At 47.1% G+C, this 14,436-nt stretch overlaps 3 protein-coding genes across 3 annotated transcripts; all 3 read left to right on the top strand.

Moving 5' to 3' along the window:
• Positions 1-306: 306 nt before the first annotated feature.
• LOC128707954 (dipeptidase 1-like) lies at positions 307-4,634 on the top strand. Its single transcript, XM_053802911.1, has 4 exons — positions 307-352; positions 3,252-3,420; positions 3,483-4,255; positions 4,330-4,634. Exons 1-4 carry the CDS (start codon positions 307-309, stop codon positions 4,632-4,634), a joined length of 1,293 nt encoding a protein of 430 aa, XP_053658886.1.
• Positions 4,635-4,866: 232 nt separating this feature from the next.
• LOC128718767 (dipeptidase 1-like) lies at positions 4,867-6,427 on the top strand. Its single transcript, XM_053812384.1, has 4 exons — positions 4,867-4,882; positions 4,944-5,106; positions 5,179-5,954; positions 6,024-6,427. The coding sequence occupies exons 1-4, from the start codon at positions 4,867-4,869 to the stop codon at positions 6,425-6,427; spliced, it is 1,359 nt and encodes a 452-aa protein (XP_053668359.1).
• Positions 6,428-7,367: 940 nt separating this feature from the next.
• LOC128718766 (dipeptidase 1-like) lies at positions 7,368-8,817 on the top strand. The gene is made up of 3 exons (XM_053812383.1): positions 7,368-7,537; positions 7,621-8,381; positions 8,459-8,817. The coding sequence occupies exons 1-3, from the start codon at positions 7,368-7,370 to the stop codon at positions 8,815-8,817; spliced, it is 1,290 nt and encodes a 429-aa protein (XP_053668358.1).
• Positions 8,818-14,436: the final 5,619 nt, after the last annotated feature.

Raw genomic sequence — 14,436 nt, 5'->3', positions numbered from 1 at the left:
GCAAAGACGATAATCGATCGGAAGTTCTTATCGATGCCGTCAACTAGTACTGGTGCCGTATGTTCAACGGGGTAGTCATACGTGTCTCGCACGCATACAAACATTACAACCATCTGGCTACCTCGTGCGTTCAGAGGGTTCGATTCCATTGCACGATAAAAAGGTGTTTCCTTACATTCGCCTCGTGTATCATCAGCGTCCCAGGTTGGGAGTAATTTTTCAACACACCGGCAGCCGACATCGAACCGGCGCCATATCATTCGACGAGAAGCGCACTATTGCTTTGTTTTACTGTGCACCTGCCAGATGGCGATCCACCGGCAAGCGGTTGAACATCGAGCGGAAGAAAATGGTAAATATGCACAGGTGCCGATAGAGAATCTTATCGGAAACGGTTGCTTTTCTGCTATTTATCGTGCATCGATTTGCATTTACAACTATCTGTACCTCTGCCGGAACATTTGTACGATGTGCGATACTTTGTCAGTGAGGGAAATTCTAGATTGGTAAAAGATGACAAGATTTTTTTTAACTACCTAACGTAACCTATCCAACCGGTCTAGAACATTGATCGGTTGTGAATGACTCAACAACACACCTATAAATGGCACACCTGTACAGCAAGCATATTGAATAAACCCCAGGAACTTACATCTCGGCATTTCAAAACATCTTGAAAAGCCAGTTCAACTCTTATGCTCTACAGTGTGCAGGTTATCGTTGTCGGTAATCGGCTGCATAATTGTGATACCATTCGATCTGTTCCCTCGTCAACGATGGTCGCACATCTTGTAGTGCACACAGAACGTGTGACATTGTAACAAGCGTAGCATTTAAGTTTTCCGTTGCTGCATTGAGTGCTGCCTAAAAAAGATATAAAACGCACCTTAAAATAAGCTCTTCAGCAGTACTGTACAGGAACACATTACCTGTGTGCATAGATTTTGAAGATCGGCACCAGAGAATCGGTCCGTCTGTTGCGCGATTAGTTCGAGGTTAACGTCATCAGCAAACGGTACGCGATTGGCTAACTTTCGCAGTATAGCTATCCGTGCCTTCTCTTCCGGAGCAGGTATATGGATCAATTTGGTCAGTCTCCCGGGACGCAATAAAGCATCGTCGACCATATCCGGTCGGTTGGTGGCCGCTATCACAATCACGCGCTTCGCATCCTCACTCAACGAACCCGCCAATTGTTCCGCTTGCCCAATGCCATCCATTTCCATCAGCAGTGTCGAAAGGACACCCATATTAACAGCACCCGATCCACCCTTCATCCCTGTCGTACCGCGGTTGCCGACGAGCGAATCGATTTCGTCCAAAAATACCACTGCTGGCGCATTTATGCGTGCCTCGTTGAATACGCGTGTGATGAGCTTTTCCGCATCGCCAACATATGGCGAGTAAACTTCCGCGGCCGATAGGGACAGGAATGTCATGCCAGTTTCGGCGGCTAGACATTTGGCTAGTGTCGTTTTAGCACAACCCGGTGGTCCGTACAGAAGAATGCCTCGCAGTGGGTGTATGCCGAGACGCTGGAAGCGGCCGGGATTTGCAAGCTGCTCCACTATGCACAGTCTGAGGAGCGCTTTGAGGTCATCCATTCCACCGAAGGAATCGAGAGTTAGGGAGGCATCATCACCTCCCACCAGTCCTGTTGCGTTACGAAGACTACTTGGACGATGTTTTTTCTGTACCGCTACAAGGGCATCGTCGAATGGAAGACGCTTTTTGTCGATCTCTCGAACAACATTATAGTAAAGAAGCTGTAGTTCTGCTCCTACGTAACCAGCCGTTCGTTGGCCAATGGTTTCCAACTGTTCTTCAGCAAGCGAAAGATGGGTAGCCGTATTGAAACTACGTAAAATATCGATGCGCTGATCTTGCGATGGAAATCCCAGGGTAATTTCTTTATCTAACCGGCCGGGTCTTCGCAGGCGAGTATCCATACTTTCTATGCTCGAGGTTGTGCCGATGATTATAACATTCTCGGACGAGCCTTTGCTCTGATCCACAAGCGACACAAACTGGGACGTAATCCGTGCAACGTTGATGAACTCCTCACCCTTTCTCGAACCAACCTTAGGGCAAATAGTATCAATGTCTTTCACCAGCAAAATAACGGGTTTCGCTTCACCGATCAGCTCCTCGAAACGGTGCAAACGAAGGAATGTTTTGCGCAGTTCTGCTTCCGTTTCTCCTGGCAGTGAACGAAGGAAATGCAAACCACGTATTTCAAACAGTGGAAGATTTTTCTCTATTGCAACAGCTTTCACCAGACTGTACTTCCCAGTTCCACTCGGACCATGTACTAGTAGGGAGCGACCTTCTGTTAGCGCTACTTCCAACTGTTCTCTCGCACTGTCGATTCCTCCCAACTGATTTGGTACAAGGGTGTCGGGATGGAAATTTAGTTGGTTGATGGTTATTATAGTGGTCCTTTCGATTTCACCGTACAAAGATGCACCACGCGTTTCACTCACGTACGCCGCACAGATTCCCATGTTTCTTTCGCGAAGGCATCTGAAATCGAGCCGTGAACCTTTACAGAAGAATATCCCCGCAAGGAACGTACGTAGCGTATCGATCAGACAATCTCTCGTCAACAGTAGGTCCACCTTTAAACAGGAACAATCCAACCAAACGTCTATAATCACCTGCTGGAAATCTTCCACTGGTACTTGGATCGGATTTATCTCCACTAAAATGTTGCCATCATTCGAAATGGTTCGGTCAGCCCCATCCGCTATTAGTTCCACCGTCTGATGACCGAAGTATGCCTCTCTGTGCACCGAATTACGATCCAAATGGGAAAATATTCGCCAAAGAAAGCAGCGTCCGTTCTGCAAGCGGCAAACGGCCGGCACTCCGGGCAGTAAAGGCCAAGCACTCCTTTCATTTTCCTTTGGCCACACAGAAAGGGACTGAGGTGCAGTAAAGGCTGGTTCTAGCTTTGAGTTAAACTTTAGCGATAAATTAAGCGGATCACACATTGCTGTACAAACGAAAGCAACGTGTTGCTCCACCAAAACAAAACCGGCACTAAATGTAAACAAACCCATTGTTTGTTACTTTCGAACGTAAGTTCGAACTAAATAGCGCTGTCAAATTCATGTTCGAACTTCCCATTGTGCAAGCAAAATGGTTGAAATATTTCATGAAGCATTTCAGGTGGAATTTCCAAAAAGCGAAACGTTTCACACAGATAATTTTTAAAATACGGTTGATGTTACATTTTCTATTCTTTCCAGATTCTTCCACATCATTCATGCTGTGGATAGGTCTCATAATCACATTCGTTTCATTTCTGGTAATCATTGGAAAAAGTTACCATGTAGGAAAAATCGATGAGGAACTATTCATCGCGCGCCACACTAATTCGGAATCTTACGCCCATGACAAGCAAATTCTCATTGTGGGGTAAGTGGAGCTGTATGTTGCCAATAAAATTCTTTTTCAACGATATCCTCTCTACTCAAAAGGCACAACCAACTAGCTACAAATATAGCCAAGATTGCGAAAAATAACCTGCGAGAGTTTGATCTGAACTGGGATCTGCAGCGTCATATGGTTTGGAGCAAGATAAATACCTCTCGCACGGATCTGATTCGTCTGAGAGCTGGACAGGTTAACGGACAAATATGGTACGCTGGCTTAAACTGTACCGAATCTTCTCTGGAAGCAGTCCAAAGTGTGTTTGAACAAATTGACATTCTAAAACGGGTCATTGAAAGACATGGGCAGGATCTTTCTCTTGTAACATCAGTCGCTGAGCTGGAGACTGCAGTCAAGCAAGCAAAGATTGCTTCACTGCTCGCTGTAAAGGGCGGACATTCAATCAACGTGAAGCTTGGTATTTTGAGAAGCCTTTATGCACTCGGCGTTAGGTGCATGTCACTCGCTTCAGAACGAAATTGCTGCCGTTGGGTTGATTCTTCGATTGTTGATCTGATGGACATCGGTACCGCCGACATGCGTCAGGATCTTTCCCTTTGGGGTCGACTGGTGGTGTGGGAAATGAATCGCTTGGGCATGATTGTGGATCTTTCTTATGCGAGCTACGGTGCGGCATTGGATGTGTTGCGATACAGCAGAGCACCGGTGATCTTCAGTAATGCGGGAGCATACGCAATCAACAAACATCATCTTAACGTGAGGGAAGACGTGCTGATTCCGTTAGCTACTCAGGGAGGACTAATTATGATTAGCTTCGATCCCAAGCTGCTGGGAGGATACACTATAGACAATGTGCTTGGTAAGTATGCAAACGTCTAAAGAAGAACGAAAAAAAAAAACGTTTAATTTACTTACCCACTCAATTTTCCATAGAACACCTCAATTATCTGAGGGAAGTCATTGGACCAGATCATATCGGTATTGGTACCGGTTTTGATGGATTTGATAGTGCAATCGATGGACTGGAAAACGTTTCCAAATTTTCGCACTTATTCATCGCGCTTACTAATGGAAAATACTCCGACGGCGAAACATTCGCGCCGTGGACGAAGGGCGAACTCAGGCAACTGGCCGGACTAAACTTTCTACGCGTATTTCACGAAGTTGAGCAAGTGAAGCGAGAGCTCGCTCATGAGCAACCGCTCGAGGATGACGGGGTGGAAGATATGTTGGATTAGGATAAAGATAGTTCGTTTCTTTTCGGTAACGAATACGGTTTGTTTACAATTGGTAGTTATTATCACCGAGGATGTGTTATCAATTGTAGATACAGGCAATAAAACGTTTGTAGCTATCACCGCTCAGCTGTGCGCTATCTAATCCGAGTCAATCACGCAGGACAGTAAGTCGCAGACACTTGAACGCTTCAGTAGAACGCTCAATGTGGTAAGGTAAAGATCCACTGTGAGGATGATTTTCCAAACAAGTAAGTATCGGACGTGTATGTGTTCTTTGCCTATTGAATGACAATAACCATTCGATAATAGTTTTAACCAACAAAAAGGTGCTCACTGCCTGTGTGATTGCGACGGTGATAACGGTGTGTGCCATTGTGGTACCGATTATTGTCGTCAATTCGTATGATGAGGCACCCACTCCGAAGAAATTCTCCGGCCGCGATGTACTCGATGAAGTGCCACTTATCGATGGGTAGTGTTATAGCCGCATGGACTGTTATGGATCTGTCAACTAACCCTTCAGCTTCCATTAATAATCTTCCAGACACAATGATCTTCCATTCAGCATATACCTAGTGGAGCGGAACTTAATCAATCGCTTCAACCTTGACTCTAATCTCAAGGAGCATCCCGTCTGGTCTGCTGAAGACCGAACACACACGGATCTACCCCGTTTACGTCAGGGGAAGCTTGGAGCCCAGTTCTGGGTAGCCTATATTCGTTGTGCAGACACGGAGTACAAGGATGCGGTGGCACGCACCTTGGAGCAGATAGACGTTACAAAACGCCTCATCAAGAAGTATCCGAACGATTTCAAGTATGCCGATTCCGCGGATGGAATTATGGAAGCCTTCCGGGAGAAAAAACTGGCCTCCTTGATTGCCGTCGAGGGTGGCCATTCCATCGATTCCCGGCTGGCGGTGCTGCGGTTGTTTTACGAGCTTGGTGTTCGCTATCTGACACTGACACACTCCTGCAACACTCCCTGGGCCGATGCATCGCCGGTAGACGACGTGAACCCACCGCCAGCACCGTCCCAGTTGAACAACCTGTCCGCTTGGGGACGCCACGTGATATGGGAGATGAACCGTCTCGGCATGATGATCGACATATCGCACGTCAGCTATGGTGTTATGAGGGACGTGCTGCAACACAGCCGGGCGCCAGTTATCTTCAGCCACTCGTCCGCCCATGCCGTCTTCGAGCATCATCGTAACGTGCAGGACGACATTTTGTGGGAACTCGGCCGAAAGAAGGGGATTGTCATGGTCAACTTCTATCCGCTGTTCGTCGGAGGAAACACCATCGACGCTGTTATCAGTGAGTGAAGGAAGCGTGGGTTGGGGTGCGTTTTGTAAAGAGTCTCTTCTTTTTGTACGATCCATCCAGAGCACCTGAACCACATTCGGACGCTAATCGGTGTCGATCACATCGGGCTCGGAGGTGACTACAACGGAGTGACTGTTACACCGGAAGGGCTGGAGGATGTCTCCAAATATCCGGACCTGTTCGACATGCTGGCGGATGGTGTGCTCCGTACGGGTGAAACGTTTGAGCCGTGGACGAGGGAAGATCTTCAGAAGCTGGCCGGGTTGAATCTGTTGCGAGTTTTCCGCGAGGTAGAACGCATCCGGGACGGTTTGGTGGACGAGGAACCGTTTGAAGACCTCATACCATACGAAGAATTCGAACGAGCCAATGTGGCCGAACAGCCGTGTATGTCGGACATTGACATGCACAAGAACTTACAGAAAGAGGGAAAGCGGCTATTCGTTACACCGGAACACTTTTAGTCTGCAGAACCATGAATGGATGTAAATAAATGCCAACGAAACGAAAGCGTTATCGCCTGCGTCACTGTGACAATAGGTCTTTTCCGTCTATTCCAATATATCCCTTTTGCTGACAGCCAATTGTCATCGCTCCGTATCACTTTACAACCCGATCGTCTTAATCGGCGAAAGATACCGTACCGGGCGCAGCATTCACACTCTTTATCATTGCGCGAAACGGCACGAGATGAATGATGATAGAGCGCGATACTTGGCAAGTTAATTATTTTACGACTATTATCATATCAGTGCTGTGACAGTGGAATGGGCACAAGCGAACACGCTGTGTGCACAGCGGAGCTGATCAGTGTAAAACAATACGTCGCACTACTAAGCAGGTTTAGTAGTGACCGAACCGTTGCGTAAAACGGTGTTTACTAGCGTGCGTGCGTGTGTGAAGGTGGTGGGGGGGATAAAGATGTCTTGTCTAGCCAAAGGTAATTAGAGTGTAGGCGACATAATGAAGAGTTGTGTTTGATTGCGTCATACAGTGTAGAACGATGGATTTATTGGAAGAAAAACGATAAGATATTGAGTGCATAATACAGCAGATAGCTTCAATAGTGTTGTTTGTGTATAATTTGCAATGGGAAACAGATTCACGTGAATACCCGCAAGCTGTAGATAGTTCTGAAGGAAACAATTAGTGTGCTTCTATGTCATAGATGCTTTGTCATGATGCCAAATGACATCATGTACTACTACTGCGAAACTGGTATGGAAATGAGTGACATCTATGCATGTAGTAAATTATTTGAACAGTCAGGGAAAATAGAGCTAGAGTTAATTCAAAATCGAAACACTAATTAGCAATAGAATAAATCATAACGTCTACCAACGCTATCCAATGCGTTTGGTTCCATTTTGCTGAATTTCTTATTAATAACTAAATTTTCTAGTCATGGCGTACAAAAAAACGTTGACAATCGGTGTTTTACTACTGTTTGCGGTCCTGGCAGTGGCAATAGCGGTTCCAATAGCCACAAACACCGACTCAGCCAACAGTGTTGTGCCGCAGGTTAATCAGTTTTTCGGCAGGACAGTGTTGGACGAGGTCCCACTAATTGATGGGTTCGTAGTGCATCTTCTGCGAAACGCGTGAATAACCAACCAATAACCAATAACACCAACTGCTCGCTTTCTGCACATTCTAGTCATAATGATTTGCCATGGAATCTGTACAACTTCGAGCGGAATCAGATCAACAAGTTCGAGCTTAACAGCGACCTGAAGGAGCATCCCGTTTGGGGACCTTCAACGAGCAGCCACACGGACATTCCGCGCCTGAAGGCGGGCAAAGTTGGTGCCCAGTTCTGGGTGGCTTACGTCGCGTGCAACAACCAGTACAAAGACGCAGTGGAGCGTACGCTGGAGCAGATTGATGTGATCAAGCGCGTTGTGCGCAAGTACCCGGACCACATGCGGTACGTCACGTCGACGGAAGGCATCATGGAAGCGTTCCAGGAGCGGAAGATTGGTTCACTGATCGCGGTCGAGGGTGGTCATTCGATGGATTCCCGGCTGGCTGTGTTGCGGATGTACTACGAGCTGGGTGTGCGATACATGACACTGACCCACTCCTGCAACACACCGTGGGCCGATGCTTCGCCGATAGACGCCGAACCGGAAGCGAAGCTGCGTAACGTTACCGGCTGGGGCAGGAACGTACTGTGGGAGATGAACCGGCTCGGTATGCTGGTCGACGTGTCGCACGTCAGCCACGGTGTGATGGTAGAGGTACTGGAGCACACGAAGGCACCGGTCATCTTCAGTCACTCCTCTTCGTACTCCGTATTCCGACACCATCGCAACGTGCAGGACGATGTGCTGAAGCAGCTCGTCCAAAACAACGGCATCATCATGGTGAACTTTTACACCGGTTTCATCGGAGGAAGATCGATTGATAATGTGATCGGTAAGGGGTTTTTGTCCATGGACATCTTCATCAAAACGTTCCAAAGACTCATTTCCACTTGCTGGTTTCGTTTGCAGAACACCTGAACTATATTAAGGGCATCACTGGGCCGGACCACATCGGACTCGGCGGAGACTTTGATGGAGTTGACAGTGTGCCGATGTTTCTGGACGACGTGTCCAAGTATCCCGACCTGTTCGACATGCTTGCCGATGGAATGTTCAAAAACGGTTCCACCTTTGCGCCCTGGACGCGTGAAGATCTGCGCAAGCTTGCGGGTGAAAACTTGTTGCGAGTTTTCCGGGAGGTGGAGCAAGTTAGGGACAGCATGGTGGATGTGGAACCGTACGAAGATCTGATACCTTATCAGGATTTCGTTGATGCCGGTGTAGCCGACCAGCCATGCATGAGCGATCTGGACATTCACAAGCAATAAAAGGGACAGTTTTATGTTGCCCTGGACGTAAATAAGTTAGTTATAAGCCATGTTCGATCAGGCAGAGTAAAAAACGGTTTCCAAATAACAATTCCGAAAAAGGCACATGCATCCATTTGGTCCACATAAATCATGGCCAAAATTCAAAAGCGCTATTTTTGAGGGGGGGGGGAAACTCATTCAGCCAAAGCAAACAAATCCCTTCAATCCGACCAGAAAATGTGCAACTCTTGCGCATTGTTGCTAACCTAAACTCGAACCAACCCATTGTAGGAGCGTCCTTTTTTTTAATGGTCGTCCTAGTCCTTGGACGCACACAGTGGGGTGTCCGGAATGGAAAATTCCCTGACCCTTAAAAAAGAGACTGAAGCTCGGATGGAATGGCAAACCAAAAGTGGTAGGCCGAGTTCATACTGACCAGTTGCACACGTACTGGACTACACAACAACGAAAAAGGTTCCCTTTTTGCTTCCTATTCATCCATTGATTGTCGGGACAGTTTTTCCGGATCAAATGCGTGTTTCTGTGTGCTCGCAATTCGTAAGCTCTCCGGGTCGGGGTAAGGGTTGTGTCCACCAGAATGAGTTACGCAAGCTGGCGAAGGTTAAAATTGACCCTTCGGTAAACCCTTCCGTATATTCGTTTGTATTGCTTTGGAACGAACACAAAGCGTCCATCCGGGATGCGTAACAGCAGGACACTAGACAAGGGTCTGGTCGGCCATATTGCACAATGGACAACGAGCATAGAACGGGCCATGCAAAGAATGGGACATTATTACCGATTATCGATCCCAAATCGGCACAGTGGACAAGCTGCGTGTACAGTTGTGCTTTTCCTCTGCCGTCATTCCAGCAACATGCCGATTTTCTTGGACTTAAACTCCTTCCATAGAACAAAGCGAAAGGATAAGGGCACCCGCTGATCGGAAAAGGGCTAGCAAGCAAGGAAAAAGGATGTAGAAACCAGCATTCTCCAGACGTCTGGTAACCATACGCAACCAGTTCTATACACCAATTCGGTATGCTACGGGACCGAACTGTATCTTTCCAGTTAACTTAAAACTCGTTAGCGTTTCGAACGGAACGTTACTGGAGCGAGAGCGCGCCACGCCAAGAAACAAGTTAATTTAAAATCACAGATGGATCGTTCCGTTACTCTTTTTTTGCATCATAAATTATCATTTCATCACGGTAAACCGAGAGCCATACGTTTCCTGCCTGGAACGTACTGCCGAACAGCCTGAAACAAAACAACGAAAAAACGGGGACGCTGCATATCACTACCAAAATGTCTTTTGGTTTCGATTTTTCTGCCTTCGCATTGCAACTGATGAAATGAAACGACACATTTGTGCGCGTTTGAGTCTTAACTTAACAAAAAAAAAGGTAAAATAAGAAACCTAACACTTTTTTGTTCCTAGGACGAGTTACGGCTGGAAAAGGCGAACGGAAAGCAATAAAAAATTAGCCACGCAATGATGAGTTTCATCTGTTTGTGCGCGCGATCGGGAACTGCGCTCAGTCCCAACAGTTTGTCCGGACGGTTGAAGTGGTCTCCAGCGATGGATAATTAATTATCAGACCGCAAGCGATCGATCGATCGCACTCACTTCGAAAGCTTCGGGGCATTGGGGAAAATGGCCAAATCGCACTATCCGTACAGAAGAAAAGGGAAAAAAAGGAACGCGATCGGGTTTCTTGGAAGAGTTAATGATTTATCGCGTACGAGGGAGGCAGAGAAGGGAACAACCAGCGAGGATAAACCAGAAACCGACACCCTGTACTGTGCGGGGCATGAAAGGATGCAGACGTAACCGGCATAAGAAAGAGCCATGATCTAGCGCCTCGTAGGACGGTCGGGCCACCGAAAGGATCCCGCAAGAAGCAGGCAGATGTTTTCGTCCATTGCGTTACGTCGGTGAAGGCGAACAAATGTGTGAAAGGATAACACTCATCCTTCCTTCGCTCCTACGTTTCGATCGGACGAAAAATTGATGATCACTTTTATTGATTTTTGCCTTTGTGCTGCGCAGAAGGATGGCGTGTTGGGTTGCGATGAAAACTGCCTATGCTTTGAACGGGTTTTCGCTTTCGTTTGCGACGACGAGCGCACGTCTAACCGGTGTTGAATGTCACCGGAATGAATGATGCTTGAGATTTTGGAGCGAAGAACTCGAGCCGTGACGAATGAAGTTTGGAAGTTTGTTGAGGATGGTAAAGGAAATCTTTTTCGGGAAGATGATGGTTTACCATGAAACAGGATTAACATCACATCTGAAGAACCTTATCTTGTTAAGTGTTTGAAGTTGTTGATCAATTTTGCCTATTGGTTGTGTAAAAAGGAATTATAGTCTAATCGCTTTTAGACTTCTTTGAAATGAAATCTTCCACAAATCATTCGAAGTGTCATATGCAACTTCACCATCAAATCAAGACAATTCTCTCATCTCTGCTAATTTTGAACACCAACATCCAGTCGTCCAGGAAGTTATCTTTCAACGAGAAACAATTGTACGAACTCCTTGCACCATGTCCATCCGTTTCCTTTCCTGGGTTTTGTTTTACCAGGAAGCAGCAAACACATGTGGCACTACCCAACTTGACCCAGGAATAGATCGCAGAACCAACATCGGACTACAACAACCTTCACCTTCACTTCGCTGCGAGTGAGAGAACTTCTCCATCAAACCACCCCACCAAAGCCGGTGGGCGCATCGGAACCGCTGAAAGGTCGTCAATTAGATCCGTTTATCGGAGACATTACTCACCATCAACTCGAATCCTTCTCAACGGTGCAGATAATTGAATTTGAACGCGTCGTGCCACACTTTTGTGTGGGGAGATCGAACGCGTGGTGTACGCGTGATGAATGACGAACAGCGCCGGGGATCTTGTAAGATCAGCACGTTGCTTATGCTCTCGCTCCCCTTTGCCCGCGTGTCGCATGTATGATACCCTGAGGGGAGACTCGACCCAAAACCGGAGTCGGAAAATCTGCTATCGTATCCTTTTTTCTTTGTCGGGATGGAACTCATTTTCTCTCTCACCGGCTTCGGAGTATTCGGGGTGTGCAGAAGACGACACTGCACGCCGGCGGCACCGAAACTATCGTTACAGGGACGACGTTGATCTGGCTGTAACCAGGCAGCCATGGTAACGGGTGGCGTGGGAACCTTGCAACAGGCTGTTCGGCTGTTTCCATGTTCGGACCGTTCGAAAATAACCCAACCGTCGTCCGTCATTTTTCCCCCGGGCCATCCAACATCCCGGGTGTCCGGGTTTGGGACGTGTTTGTCAGCCGCCTATCAGAGCGTGTAATGTACTTTTCCTTCGTGTTGCGTTTGCATTTTCCCTGGGAATTCGGAAGGATGTGGTGTTATGATATGAGAATGTCCACAAACCCCATGCTCATCACAATCATCGATCGATGCTGTTTTCATTGGCCCGAGAAACGAATGTTTCAAAAATGTCGGCTCGCCTAGTGCTTCCGCAACAGGACATTCTTGGTACGGGGCAGGGTTGGAAAAACTTGTCTAGGCTTCTAAAAAGCCGCCTAGCCTAGTTACCCGAACAAAACGGAATGCATAAAGAAGAGCCGAGAAAAAAAGACTTATTTCGTTTTAATTAACTATTTAATCACTTTTTGGTGGCGACGCTAAGATGCGGGTTGAGGTGTTTGTCCTCGGCGGAAACATCTGGGTGACAAGTGGTCGGAAACCATTTCGACTTTGGGTTCACATTTTTTTTTCCTTAAAGGAAAGCTTCAAAAGAGGAACGATCCAGTGGAAGCATACCGCACCCCCTTGTTGGGTGTAATTATTTTAAACATTTAATTAAAAATCAGTTTAACATGACACGAACATTACGAAAAATTCGATCACATCCTCTCGGTTTAATGGATTGTTTTTTTCCACTAACGGAACCAAATTTCCATCGATGCCGAAGCAGTGGAATGATGATCAGCCGGCGCTAAGGAATTTCCGTTTTCAAAATGACGAACCGTTTTTAGCGTTGCCACAAACATGTGTGTCACAACAAGGTGGCAGTGTCTAAAGGAAGTGAACTAATCAATCATTGTGCTACGAACCCAACAACGTGTTGCAACAATGGCATCTCATCTTGGGCAGGTTTTTAACAGGGGAGTTGTAAATGAAGATCCTACAAGTTTCGTGGCTAGGACGAGATAGAGCTCACCGTACCTTATATAAGGATTTTCTTAAAATAACGAATGTTTAAATGTCTGGTAACAAAACCATCATTTCGTTGCGGTGGTGCTACACAATTTATAAAGGCTTACACAAGCCGGATCGCTTTAAAAAGCGTGAAACTCAACAACTAATTTATGCTCGCCGATAACCGAGCGGCAACAAATCCGGAAGGCGACAAAACAACCGTTTTACAAGTGAACACACAACAAAAAAAAAAAACACACACACACAATCCTTCACATCGGTGGAACGAAACACATCCTCCTAACTAACTTGCAACCTGCCGGAAGTGGCATCATAATCAGCTCGAAATTGGTCTCCCGAGGCACACGGGCGGAAACGCCAAAGTGTCGGAGAATGTGTGTCGTCGTCGCGCGGATTACATAAAGAACAACTATTTGTAGCGGCAAAGGAACAAAAAAAACAGAACAACAACAAGAAAAAAAGTTCGAACACTAACCCGACACTAAAACAATCTTCCGTTCGACAAGTCCTTAGTCCACGAGCAGGAGGATGCCGCCAACCGGCACCGGGCAAACATCCGCCCTTGAAGTGCGGAAGATTAGTCACATTCACCATGCAACCCGAGTTGCTGGTTGCGGGCGTTGGTGTGTCGCGCTTCTTCGGGGCCCTGTCGCCATTATCAAGCGGAAGCCTTCTCCAGTTACGTCGCGACCTTCTTGTTTTTTCTTCCATCTATTCATACTGCTGAATGCTGACCTCTGCTCAGGGGGTTTGAGTTAACGCGAGACATATCCTTTCCGCGAGGCACACCGTGCACCGTGTGTGCTTAGCCGAAAGGGACAATTATCCGGCATGGAGGTTGAACGGTTGAGCAGGGAGTGCGTACCAGAAATAGACTGGGAAAAAAATCCTTGCTAGATCCTTTCAAAGATTGGTCCTTTAAATAAAAAAAAACAGAACCGCTGAGCTAGAAAGAACCGAACCCGGTCAAAACCGAAACAACCTTCGAGACACTGGAAACCGTTGCGCATGGATGACATGGTTCTGAATATTCATGTTCGTGGAAATCGAGCGGTAGCTTATGCAAAACTCGAAAACAGCCATACAGCCACCCTATTCGGCCTTTGCGGTCGGTTGCACATGAAAGACAAATCGACGGCACGGAAGAATCTGGCACCGCTCGATGTCTGAACGAGAGGATGGCCGTGTCTGAAGATCAATATCTTAAGTCCACCACGTGGGCACAAGCTTTGGACATCGGCCACAGCACCGACGGTCAGGTGTCGGCAAAACCGTTTTTGTTGGTGTGATATCTCACACCTTGCAATCGCGTGAGATGGGTTTGGGTGTGTGTGTGGGTTTGTTGTTGGTGCTGGAGCTTGCGGCACCTTTTTGGCGGGATCTGAAGCTGAGACGAAGCTGCGGATAAGCTGCGCTTAGGGCCG

Source organism: Anopheles marshallii, chromosome 2, assembly GCF_943734725.1.
Source record: "Anopheles marshallii chromosome 2, idAnoMarsDA_429_01, whole genome shotgun sequence".
Taxonomy (NCBI): Eukaryota; Metazoa; Arthropoda; class Insecta; order Diptera; family Culicidae; genus Anopheles; species Anopheles marshallii.
Note: the sequence above shows the minus strand (reverse complement) of the source record. Positions and strands in the feature narration are given on the sequence as shown.